Source organism: Phaseolus vulgaris, chromosome 5 (genome assembly GCF_051622355.1).
Source record: "Phaseolus vulgaris cultivar YP4 chromosome 5, ASM5162235v1, whole genome shotgun sequence".
NCBI lineage: Eukaryota > Viridiplantae > Streptophyta > Magnoliopsida > Fabales > Fabaceae > Phaseolus > Phaseolus vulgaris.
The window spans coordinates 31,210,284-31,224,103 of record NC_143502.1 but is presented as its reverse complement, the minus strand read 5'-3'; the positions used below and the strand labels follow the sequence as shown (position 1 = coordinate 31,224,103).

Here is a 13,820-nt window from a genome sequence, read left to right as displayed (position 1 = left end):
TCCTTCTTGGCTAGAATATTTTGGCGCCCATCGTGAGACAAGTAAATCAATCTGGCGCCATTTTGAGAAATGCAAGTGATAAGAAGGATGATGACACAAAAGAAAGGAGAGACAATACATCAAATCTTGGATGTGAAATATCACAAACCTTTGTGTTTAAGTTATGTACTTTATTCTTATAGATTTTTTACATCTTGTGTTTTTGTAAGGTTTTTAATGAGGCATAAGAAAAATAATTATCATGTGTTTATCATATGTGTGATTGATATTCTCAGTAAAACCATATTGCATTTGTGAAGTAGTAAGAAGGGAAGCATATAGTTTGGAATCATTCGACAATGACTGTATATCAAGGATAAATAATTTGACTAATCTTCATTTCACTTTTAGTATTTATGCACTTTTTTTATTTTTTGTGTTTCACTATTGTTTTTCTATTTTATTATATTTTTTTTACTATTTTAGCAATCCCTCCTGTTTTAAAGCATTATCCAATTTTTTTTAATTAATTTAAATCTTCTTAAAGTAGCGTATTTGCGATTCACCTAAATTTTTTAATTAAATTGAATTCAAATTTTCTTAAATTAGGATGTTTATATTTTTGGTGAAGATAGGTTTATCTACATTTGTTTTAATTTTGTTCAAAATTTTGATGAAGTTACCTTGTGACTTTTAGAAAAAGTTTATTAGTGATGATGAAAGACAGGTTGATGTGCATCCTATCTTCCTCATTTTCAACACGTTGGTATTATGGTCCCACACTTTATGTTTCAACACTTTCTTTCTACCATAATAATAAATAAGTAAATTATATTATTTAAATAATATGTCTCTATGGAAAAACTGGGGAAATTTCACATTGTTACAAAATTTAGCAACTATAAATTAATTCAACTTTTTTTGTTTAATAACGATGACAATATTTACTTTTGTATTGGTCGGGACCAGATGGTTTTGGGATGTCTTAGTGCCCAATAACAACCGATATGTTTAAAATGCATTAAGATTAAAGGATGATTAACAAGGTTAAATCATACAGATAACTAGTAATATGTCCTTAATCACAATCCATATACTAAAATCGACCCAACAACATGACCCATCAAAGCCGTATAAATAGGCACAACAACCATGACAAATGTACGCCATTATTACGCATTTATTGCACCAAATATTGAAGACTTACTTGAACGTCAGAACACCTTCTTTTGCAGGTGTCCTCCCGACTGAGAGCCAAAAGTAGTGAGCAAGCAGTGAATATAAATATATATATATATATATAATATAAATCAATATAAGTATAAGAGTGTCATATCAATGTTAGTGGAAATTTTAATACAATTTTTAGTGGGGTCTTTTCATCGTGTGGTTAAATTAGAAGATTTTAAAGGATGATATTTCAACGTTCAAAAGATTTTTTTTTTAATTTGTTTTTACAAGTTAAGCATGATGAATAAAGTTTGTTATGATGTTTGAATTTAGTACAAATTCATGAAATGTAAAACCTATGCCAAAAACCATGTCTAAGTCTTGACTTGACATGGTGCACACCTCTTACTCAGTCCAATTGAAAAGAAGAAAAAAATCATGTACGAAAGTTAAATTGGCATGGTGTCGAGCTCTCACTCGGTTCAACTGAAAAAAAAGAAGAAAAAAAACATGTATGAGTCTTAAATTCACATGGTGCCAAGATCTCACTCGGTCTACTTGAAAAAAGAAAAAGAAATGTACGAGTCTCAACTTGACATGGTGTCGAACTCTCACTCGGTCAACTTGACATGGTGTCGAACTCTCACTCGGTCAACTTGAAAGAAGAAAAAAAAACATGTATGAGTCTTAACTTGACATGGTGTTGAGCTCTCACTCGGTCCAATTCAAAGAAGAAAAAATCATGTACAAGTCTTAACTTAACATGGTGTCGAGCTCTCACTTGGTCCAACTGAAAAGAAGAAAAAACCATGTACGAGCCTTAACTTGACATGGTGTCGAGCTTTCACTCGGTCCACTTGAAAGAAGAAAAAAGCCATGTACGAGTCTTAACTTAACATGATGTCAAGCTCTAACTTTGTCCACTGGAAAGAAGAAAAAAAATCATGTACAAGTCTTAACTTGATATGGGTTGAGCTTTCACTCGGTCTACTTGAAAGAAGAAAACAAAAAACCATGTACGAGTCTTAACTTGACATGGTGTTGAGCTCTCACTCAGCCACTTGAAAGAAGAAAAAACCATAGAAGAGTCTGAACTTGACATGGTGCAGTGCTTTCACTAGGTCCAATTGAAAGAAGAAAAAACCATGTACGAGTCTTAGCTTGACATGGTGTTGAGCTCTCACTCAGTCCAATTGAAAGAAGAAAAAAAAACATGTACGAGTCTTAACTTGACGTAGTGTCGAACTCTCACCTGGTCCAATTGAAAAGAAGAAAAAAAAACATGTAATATTATTGGCTTTTAATTAGGCTCATTGGCTTATGCCTGGGCTAATGGACTGTGAGGTCATAGTCCGAGTGTAAACATATGAGTTAGTTTCAAGACCAATCTCCAGGATGCGCTTCATAACCAATTACTTTTTAACCTTATCAACCTCATTGGATTATGCTTAGACTTTAAGGTTTAGGGTTTGAAAATAATAAAAAAAATCCTCTTTACTTCTTGATTAGGGGCAATTGGATGGATATGCAAGATTGTAATCAATTTGGGAACATAACTAGAAACGAGACCGAATACAAGGAGAAGGAGGAAGAACATTACTCATATAAGAAGAAGATAGAGGTCCAATCAAAAGAGAACAACAACTAGACTAGAAATCAATGCTTCTGGCTGAATTAAATGCTTTAGTTGGGAGTCATCCTTGTTGAACCAAGTGGTGTTCAATGTTTTGAAGAATCCAAATCTTTTGAAGGATGATGAAGCCTCTGCTTTGCTTGATGCTGCTGTTCTGGTTTAAGCCTTGTTCTGGGGTAGTTCTTTGTTGTAATCAACCCTTAGATTAAATCTCAAAGCAATTAGCATCTCAATTTTATCAAAGCAAAATGTTTTTCAAACTAAGTTGAAACAATCGATTGTTTTGTCGAAACAACCGATTGTTTACACTTAGATGTTTTGAGAAAGTTTGAAAACTGTTTTTGAATGGTGTATTTTGTTAAGTAACAAAACAACCGATTGATTCGAGGAAACAATCGATTGTTTGTTTTAAAACCATAACAGTAAAACTGTTTTCTTTGACTGAGCTTTAAATGCTTTAATTGAATACGGTCCAGTCATTAAATGCTTTGACCAATCAATTTTAAATGCAATTAAGAGTTTGTTAAGATTTGATAACAAACTATATTCTTAGATATATTCTGAAAAACTGTTTTAATGTTTTAAGAATCTTAAAACATAGTTTAGATCAAAGAGTTTTTCAAAGAGTTCTGAGATTGCTAAAGAGTTGAGAGATTGATCAAGGTGCTGAATAAGATTCTACTTGTATTGATTTCAGATATTCATCTGTAACAAGTGTAATCTTTGTAAACTGCTGAACAATTCGTTTGTGTGTGTTGCTGAAATTGGCTGTGTGTTCTTGAGGTGTTCAAGATCAACAATCTTAGTGTTGGCCAAGGAGAGTGTGTGTCTTGAGGTTTTCAAGGTCATTCTCTTGGTTGTGGTGTAAGTGATCAAGTGGTGATTGCTTAGTGGATATCCTCAGGGTTTCTGAGAAGACTGGATGTAGCTCTAGTTTGGAGTGAACCAGTATAAACAACTGTGTACAATCTCTCTATCTCTATCTCTTTAAATTCAGTTTGTTTGTTGTTTGCTGGTATAAACAACCGATTGTTTCGAAGAAACAACCGATTGTTTTTCCTGGTTTTACAGTTTTGCTTGCTGTTTTGGCTAACTGAATTGCTGAATCAATTGGTTTCTGAAATAAGTTCATTCTAGCTTTGAAAAGTTTGCGAAAACCCCTTTAAACAATTCACCCCCCTCTAGTTTAAAGTCATCTTTTCTAACAATCCTTCTTGGCTAAAACAATTTGAAATTATAAAATTTGAAAAGTATTTATAGATTTGAAAACTAATTTTGGATCGTAAAATTTGGAAGATATATCTAAATTTATAAATACATTTTAAATTCTATAATTCAAGAAACATTTTTAAGGTTAAAATTATTTTTTCGTGATTCCGAACAAGTTAACACAGAGCAACATAACAATATAAAGGGTGTTGCAGGTTAGTGAGGAGGACAAATGTAAAGAGAGCAATGAGAAAAGGTGAGTTTTGACTTTTAGGTTGTCTTTGGATTGAGGAGTGTAACTGTGAGGATTTGAGAAGGTGAATGTGTGAGGATTTAAGAGAAAAATGTGAAGAAAGTTAGTATGTTTAGATTGAAGTATGTTAGAATGAATGTGTGAGGAAAGTTGATTGAAGTTTGTGAGTGATATGATGGTTGTGAGAAAATTTTGTTTTTCTTTTAAAAGTGTAATATATAAGATTACAAATTTACCCTTACCTATTACAAAAGTTTAATAATAAAATTGAATTATTTTTTTTAAAAAAATAAATAACTTTCACATATTCGTAAATTTAAAAATTATAATTAGAAAATAAATTTATATTAAATTTAAATAGGATTATTATATTTATAATAGTAATAATTATTAGTATATAATTTTTTTATTATAAATAACTATATATATTATTATATTCAAATTTATTTTATTATAATTTTTATTAATTATTTGTCTATTAATAATATTATAAAAAATTTGTGTTAGTTTAATTTATGTAATAATTACTATTTATATTTAGATAAATTTAATATTATTTAAGATTATTTTTTGTGTATTATATTATGTAATATATATTAAGTATATATATTATATAGATAACAATATTAATAATAATGATAATTCTGATTATTATTATGAAAAGGTTAATATATTTTAAATTAATTTAATATTTAAATATTTTTGTAAAATAATTTTATTTAAAAAAATATTATCATATATAAATTAGTAACATAAAAAGCGTTTGAAATGTATTAAAAAAATATTAAAGATACTAACTAGCAATAAAACATTAATATTTAATAATAAACTATATTATAAATCATAAACATTATAATTATATTGACAAATATATTAGTATAAACACAACAACAAATTAAATAAAAACAGAACATAAAATATTTTGTTAAAATATTAAAATATATTATAAAATTGTAAAATAAATAAAATCTAATATAAATAAAAAATATTTTTTTAATATTAAAAAACCTGTATTAATGGAAAATAAAAAATATTACTATAAAATGTAACGATCATCAATAATTAAAATAAAATAAAAATTTAATCAAATATTATAATTAACTAAATTATAACTCATAACACAAGAATTATATAGAAAAATATATTAATATAAATACAACAACAAATTAAATAAAAACATAAATAAATAAATAAAATTTTAATATTCATATATACCATAAAATTTAAAATAAAGAAGATGTTATATAAATAAATAAATCAAATATTCTTTTTTAATATTAAAAATCTTAAAGTAATGAAAAATAAAAAATACTATTTCAAAAAAAAAAAAATAACAATCATTAGTAATTAAAATAAAATAAAAATTCATAAAAAATTATAATGAAATAAATTAAGCTCATAAATATAATAATTATACACAAAAATATATTAATATAAACAAATAAAATAAAATAAAATAAAAACAGAGCTAATTTCTTAAAATATTAAATATATACTATAAATTTATAAAATAAATCAAATCTTATATAAAAAAACTTTTTAATTTTATTGACTAATAAACATATATCACAGTTTTAACGTTACATTATACACTAATTTATTAATGAGTTTTAGTTTCTTTTTATTTCAATAAAATAAATCTTGAAAAAGTTTATATGAGGCATATTCTGTAATCCTAGGAAACCCCACCACTACAGTGACTTTTTTTTTTTTTTTCTTCTTTCTCTCTTCCTTATTCCTCTTCTCTCTTCAATTTCTTTTCCATACCTCATTTATTTCAAAATTTGGTCATGTCATTTATATTCTAGATAAGGAATCATGATACATTTATACCTTATCAGATTTTCAGTTGAGAAAAATGTTTCTCTCTAATTGATTAAGCTCATACTAAAATTGAGTAATATTTGGATAACTTGCTATAGGTTCATAAATTTTAGAGTGGTTTTTCTGTTTGAGATGGATTTTTCACCAGAATAAGGAATTTCAGGTATGAGAAGCTAACTTTAATTTTTTTAGTAGCACCCTAGGCTAGAAGATCTGGATATGGAGAGGATGTGATCCCAATATTCAATTTCTCTTGGAAAGTTGTGTGTTTATATATTGTATTGTTTCTTTATATATTATTTAAACTTGTAGAAATATTAGATTTTGATGGTTTATTATTTAAGTGTTGTTTTATTTTATGTTAAATAGACTTTTGAATGTTGTGGATAGTGTTTTTGAATGATACTATAAGATGAAAATGGTATGAAATTAAATTCACATGTTTGGGATAATGTATGGACTGATCTTTGTTTGTGTATTAAGTATTGATGTCTATGTGATAACAGAGATCTCTGAGCTAGGACTTACTTAATACGGGTCTTCCGGAAGAAGTTAGTTGTTATTAGGTTTGCTGAATATCCTGGATGTGTAGATCCATGTCATAGTTTTATGTTGGGTTTTGAAGAAGATTGAATAATTGAAAAATTAATTGATTTTCTCTTTTGATTGAACTATGTATATTATAAAAATTTATTTTCACTAGCCTACCCTTGCTTTTCTGGCTATGGTGTAAACTACAATGACGGTATATACAAGCAGATGATCATACAGGTGTCGGAGGTTCTGAAAGGTTCTAGAATTTTTTTTGAATCTTATATTGTAAATGTTTGTATATTTCTATAAGTAATAATCTTGTAATAAGAATGTTTAGAAATACTTAAAAGTTTGTATAGAAATCAGTAAAACTTGTATGGTAATAGTTAGTTGTTATTTTTTGGGATGTTACCTATTCAATTTCTTCAACTTAAATAAATTTATTGTATAAAATTTATTTAAAACCTAATTAAGTGAAAAATAAAAATTATAAAATATGAAATCTTTTAATTTTTTTATTACATAAAATTAGGTATGAGTTTCTTAAGAATAATGTAATTTGTGAGAACCATGAAAAGGATCGCTGGAAAGAATAGTTAAAGAAACTCATCTAAATATTCTGTATTGGAAATATGGTAAAAATATTATAATTCATCTTACATTAATTATATTTATCAAATGTATGTTTTTTTATTGGTATAATAACTTATATCATTAAATAATTCTTTGTCAATCACAATATTTAATACATATTATATGTTTATTCAAATTATTAATTATAAATATTAATAATAATAAATATGATTTTAGTAAACTTCTAGAGAAAGTTATAATTTATATGTTTTATTAATTATATTTATTAAATGAATAATTTTATGGAATAATAATTTTTATATAATTAAATAATTTCTAAGTCAGCCATAATCTTTAAACAATCTATTTAATATAGTATTAAGTAAAACTATCAATTATAAAAATTAATTACAAGAAATATGATTTTAAATTGTATATAAGAGTGCATTCAAATAAAACAGTGTGATAATATGTTTGAAATGTATGTTGTAATAGTAAAATATATCATAAAAATTAATTACAATAAATATGATTTTAAATTGTATATAACATAGTTAAACAATGTGATAATACTATTTTTAAAGTATATTTTAACCTATTATATCAAATTAAATAATGAGATGTATGTTGTACTAATAAAATATAAGTATCATAATCTTTTATGAGCATTATCGTAACTTGGTCCAATTTTGACGAAAAAATCTTCAATCAGTTGGGTATAAGTGTGACTATCTGCAGTACCCATTTTGTTAAGTTTACAATACAACAATGAGCATGCACATGCAGAGCATGCACATGCAGAGCATGCACATGCAGAGCATGCACATGCAGAGCATGCACATGCAGAGCATGTATTTATGATAATATATTTATTTTGTCCATTAGAGTAGGAAGGAAACCCTACCTTCTAGAATAGGTGAAGGGTGCGACATTGACTATAGTCAACATCCTAGCCGCCCCACTTTATGCTCTCCCCTTTCTACCTTTTAAGCTTGCTCTCCAAGGCTCCTAAATCTATAAATAGGGAGGCCTACCTCATGTATCCATAAGTTGAAAATATAGTAAAGAAATTCTGCACAATTTTTGTGTGTTGTGAATGAGTGAACCTCCTCCTAAATTGGTCTTAAATGGTGAGAAATGAGCCCTCAAGTGGCGGCCTCCATGCACTCATCTTGGTGATTCCATCCCATCAAGTGGCGTGTTTCATCATAGCTTCACATTCCTAAGTTCTTCTTTCATCAACTCTTCCATTATTCCATTCCTACTATGTTTGTTTCAATTCGGTTTTCCTATCCTTGTTCTTAGATTTTGTTCCTTTGTTTTGACATTTCGGTTCATCTTTGGTTCTTGTATTGCTTGTTCAATTCCGCCCATACTTGTCATCATAATCACCTTTAATTGTGTTTTTCTCTTTGTCTTATGGAAATGAACCTTCACATCTACTTAACCATTTGGTTAAGTTAATTCCAGTGTAAATTTTCCTTAGGCTTTCACCTATAATTGTTTTAAAATCCAATTTTAAGTAAAGTGTCACCATACAAATGAACAATCCTAAAATCAACTCACATCAAATATCATTGAATCTGAGACAGTTCCTTCCCATCCGTCCAAGACATATGTGAATTTTATGTCAAAATCACAAGTTACAAATACATTTTGAGGTGACCGATTTTTTCTACCAAAATAACGAGGTGCCTTAGCACGTGGGACCCTGACACATACATGAGTGTCATCTATGGCCCCTAAATCCTAATACAAACCAAAATACAATTTTTTTCAATAACTCAAATACAACAAACATTATTACAAATTAAAATTAATTTTGTCATAAACGAACCTTAAAGTAAAGATAAAATCGATTGTTGCTTAAGATCTGTGCTTTCACACCAGATTGATTTAAGAAATCTTCTTCCAACCTAAGAATCACATTCAAGACGTTATGAAAGTGGCGGGAAACAGTTTTTTCTGTATCGATGGATGAATAATTAAACACTTTTATTCTTCACGTTATGTCTAATGATGTGGAGAAGTTTTGCAAATTGTTCTTCCATGGTTGATTGATAGACATCTATAACAAGTCCAATTTGTCTGTTTTGTTGACATAATTGAATGAATGATTCAGGTCCTATGCAAATAATGTCACGAGAACGTTCAGTATGCACCAAGTAGTCCATCAATCTTTGTCTATGACACTCTTTTCATGATTCGAACTTTGTAATAAAGTTCGTTATATCACTTAACATACCCAAGATATTTAATCCAAAACCCACTATATAATTACTGAGGCAACTTGTGTATTTTTTTTTGTATTTGTTGTTCTATTTGAGAAATTAGAATTATTATAAATTACAATATGAGAAATTAGAATTGTTATAAATTACAAGAGTTTTTTTTTTTGATCGGCAATAACAAATAAATAAATTTGAACCACTTCAGGGGTGGTTCAACCCTTATACAAATTGCTCACCACCAAATACAACAGCAGACCGTCAAAACAAACAAACCAACGCCTTGCCCTTACTTAACCTAGAAAGAGAAAAAACTTCAAGAAACTAACCTCAAGCACTCCAATGGTTCTAAACACCAATCAGAGAAGGAGAAAGAAACTAACCTGGAATTTGTAGAGACCCAGGACCAAACCTTTACTTGTACCAGCGCAAAAACTTCAGACGCATCAGCCACTCCTCTTTTGAAAATTATTGTGTTCCTATGACTCCAAATTTCACTAACCACCCCTATCCAAATTGTGTTCCAAACAAAAGAACCTGTCTTAGAAGGAAGATTCAACCTGAACTGATCGAAGTTAAACCTTGGCTCATTATGAGCCACAAACAGAACCCCAAGCCACCTGTAGCATAAACACCAAACACGCCAAGCGATAGTACAACCAAAGAACAAATGACTACACGACTCTTCCTCCTTCCCGCACAGAACGCACCTCAAGCTTTCTAACTGCACCCCTCTTCTACTAAGATTAACCCTAGTAGCAAGCTTGTTTTCCAACACCCTCCAAGCCAAAAGAGCTGCAGAAGGCACAGCCTTACTCCTCCATATCTTACTAAAAACCGACAAAGAATCCGCCTCATTGTCCTTCCTGATAAGTTTGTAAGCTGAACTTACTGTAAAAGGTTGTAGATCCCCAACCTTCCAAACCCAACTATCAGCCTCTCCTGGGGCCACCCCAACCCCAACCAGGAGCTGACCCAACTGCTCCGCCATCGGATTCTCCCACTCAAAGAAAGACCTTCTCCAAGCTAGTTTCCAAATCCATCTTCCATTAGACCAATACCCACACTCCAACAATTTTGCGTCATTGTTAGAGCTAATAGAGAACAATCTTGGGTATACATTTTTCAACGCCTCGCCCTTCAACCAACTATCCTTTCAGAAATAAATATCCTTCCCATCACCTACTTTCCACTCAAAACTGTCTTCGAAACTTCTCCCCCACCCCTCCGTCGACCACACTTCCTTCAAAACTTTCCACCAAAGAGAGCAACTCCTATCTTTACCCTCCACTCCCAGAGATCTCCACCCACCATACTTAGACAAAAGAACTTCCTTCCAAAGACCGACCTCAACCGAACCCAACCTCTAGATCCACTTCCCCAGCAAAGCCAAGTTAAACAGCTTTGGGTCTATGATTCCTAGACCCCCAAACTCACGAGGCTTACACGCCAAGTTCCATGAAACCCAAGCAATCTTCCTTCCGTCTGCACCCCAACCCCAAAGAAAATCCCTTTGTAGCCTGATCAACTTCCGTGCCACCCCAGCAGGCAATTTGAATAGTGACATAAAGAATAATGGGATGGAAGAAAGCACTGACCTTATCAGACAAATCCTCCCATCCATCGACTAACTTCTTCCCTTCCACCTGCTTAATCTCGCCTGCACTTTCTCTAGCACCCCGTTCCAAAACGCGTTGCGTTTATGACTCCCTCCAACTGGCATTCCCAGGTAAATGAAAGGAGATACCATCGTATCGCAATTAAGAATCGCTGCGAAACGCTGAAGTGTGACCTGGTCCATCCCCATCCCTCCGATCCTGGTTTTCGCAAAATTAACCCTTAACCCCGAACCGAGCTCAAAACATTGTAGGATCGCCTTTAAGTTGAAAACGCTTTTGGTATTCGCTTCACAGAAGAACAAGGTGTCATCCGCATATTGTAACATATTTACCTTTACTTTATCCTTTCCAACCTCCAAACTGTCAATCAACTTCTTTTCTTCTGCCACCCTTGTCACCCCAGCTAACCCTTCCGCTACAATGAGAAAGAGAAAAGGAGCAAGCGGGTCGCCCTGTCGAAGACCCTTTCTGGGAAAGAACTCCCTAGTTGGACTTCCGTTCACCAAGACAGACACCGAAGCTGACTCCAAGCATCCCTTTATCCACCGAATCCACCGGTCGCAGAAACCCAACCTCCTTAGCATATAGTAAATAAAGTCTCATTTCACCGAATCATAAGCCTTCTCATAGTCGACTTTAAAAAAGATACAGCGCTTTCTCTTCCTCTTGTACTCCTCTAACACCTCATTTGCAATGAGCACGCTATCCAATAGACCTCTCCCTTCAATAAACGCTGACTGTCTTATATCAATAATTTTTCCAATCACCTTTTTCAGACGCAAGGAGAGTACCTTAGAGATGATTTTGTACAAGCAACCTACTAGAGAAATAGGTCTAAACTCCCCCAGCTGTTGAGGGTTTTCAACTTTTGGTATCAAACAGAGAAATGACGCATTTGAACCTCTTGGCCAACAACAAAACCCAGCAAAGTCTTTTACTGCTGACATCACATCCTTCTTTAAAATTTCCCAGCAGGATTTTATAAAGCCAAAGTTGAACCGTCAGGGCCAGGACTTTTTGAACTATCACACCCCCAGATCACTGCCCTGACTTCTTCTTCAGAAAAACCACTGACTAACGAAACGTTGTCAGCTTCCGAGATAGAATTGAATCTAACCTTGTCAAGTCTGACCTAACACAAATCGTTCCTGGCGAACCTTTCTTCAAAGAACTCACACACCTTATTTTTTACCTCCTCCTTACTATCGCACCATTTGTTATTATCAAAGACTCCGTGTAACTGATTCCTTGCCCTCCTCCATTTTACCGCAGAATGAAAGAACTTTGTATTAAGATCCCCCTGCTTTATCCAACTCTGTCTTGCTTTCTGAAAAAGAATCGCCTCTTGTTTAGCTTTAGCCTCGGTAAGTTTAGCAAAGAGAGACTTTCTTTCATCCCTTTCTGACTCTACTAACCCATCTTCCTCATCACGAGTGTCCAGTTCCTCTAACCTTTTTTGGAATTCCTTACTAGCCTGATTCACGTCTCCGAAGACTTCCCTATTCCACACCTTTAAGTCAGCTTTTAACTTTTTAAGCTTTTCTTTAAACACAAAAATTCCCCCTCCTGTCACCTTGTAAGAAGACCAACACGAGCACACGAAATCCTTGAACCTGCTATCTTTCAACCACACATCCAAACATCTAAAAGGTTTCGGGCCCTAGTCGACAGAAACTTCTTTCAAAATAATTGCACAATGGTTCGATATTGACCTGTTTAAGACGTATTGTTGGCTGTTTGGCCAGTACTCCAACCACTCCTTAGATACCAACACCCTGTCAATTCTGCTTTTAACCAAACCATTGGGCTTGAACCAAGTAAACTTCCTGCCCACCAACGGAATATCTGCCAACTCTGAACTTTCAATGAAATCATTGAAAGCCTTTATTTCTCTAGAATAATCAGTAATCGCAACCACACTCTTCCTTTCCTCCTGTCTTCTTACAGAGTTAAAGTCTCCAATGATACACCAAGCCTTTGATAATTGACCCTGTCTGAAACCGCTGATCTCGTTCCACATCTCTTTCTTCTCCCGCAAAGAGCCTGAACAGTAAATATTCACAATAGTAACGTGAGTTCCAATGCCCCTCTTCCACACCCCTTCTAACACAGAAAAATTCCTACCATTTACAAAACTGGACAACTGAAACGCCCTATTGCTCCACATCGTGATTACTCCGCCTGCGCTGTTAACAGCTTTGTTTTCCACCCAATCCACTTCGTTGGTTCCCCAAAGCAGACACACCTTTTCTCTACTGAAATCCGAACACTTAGTCTCCTGTAAACACACCATGTCCACCTGCTCCCTGCTGATCAAATCCCTGACATAATTCCTTTTATTTACCCCGCCTACCCCTCTAATATTCAGACTAAGAATCTTCATTGACAAACTTGCTCCTTTCTTTCCACATTTTTCTCGTAGTCACACCACCTTGATTAGATAACAAATAAAGACCGTTTAAGACTACTTCTTCTCGACCAGGAAATGAAAAACCTGTTTCTTTCCCTACTCCCCAGACACTTGCAGCAACATTCTTGTCAGTCTTCACCCAAAATATCCTGTTACAGTTCTCAATTGCGCTGTCAGAAGGGATTAAAGAATTCGACGAACTACCAGTTTGGTGAACCAAAAACACTTGATCCACTATGGGATGTTCACCTCCGACTTCCCCAACCAAACTCGGCAACCTACCCTTCGAAGAGACAATATTACCCCCGCCTTCCACAACATCTTTCGCACCCGTCCCCAACACCGCTGACAACCCTCCCAGAGAAACGTTTCTCCCACTCTCCTTCGT

At 32.7% G+C, this 13,820-nt stretch overlaps 1 protein-coding gene across 1 annotated transcript; it reads right to left on the bottom strand.

The window, feature by feature from the left end:
- Positions 1-11,621: 11,621 nt before the first annotated feature.
- On the bottom strand, positions 11,622-13,315 carry LOC137834271 (uncharacterized). The gene is made up of 3 exons (XM_068642334.1): positions 12,735-13,315; positions 12,215-12,635; positions 11,622-11,870 (listed from the first exon to the last, which is right to left on the bottom strand). The coding sequence occupies exons 1-3, from the start codon at positions 13,313-13,315 to the stop codon at positions 11,622-11,624; spliced, it is 1,251 nt and encodes a 416-aa protein (XP_068498435.1).
- Between the last annotated feature and the right edge of the window lie 505 nt (positions 13,316-13,820).

What these genes read in the sequence shown, in the direction of transcription:
- LOC137834271 (XM_068642334.1), bottom strand. Translation starts at nt 13,315, where the DNA reads ATGGTGTGTTTACAGGAGACTAAGTGTTCGGATTTCAGTAGAGAAAAG. An exon ending in CAACAATACGTCTTAAACAG is followed by an intron (nt 12,636 to 12,734) that starts GTCAATATCGAA and finishes GAAAGATAGCAG; the next exon opens with GTTCAAGGATTTCGTGTGCT. An exon ending in GGTGCGATAGTAAGGAGGAG is followed by an intron (nt 11,871 to 12,214) that starts GTAAAAAATAAG and finishes AACCCTCAACAG; the next exon opens with CTGGGGGAGTTTAGACCTAT.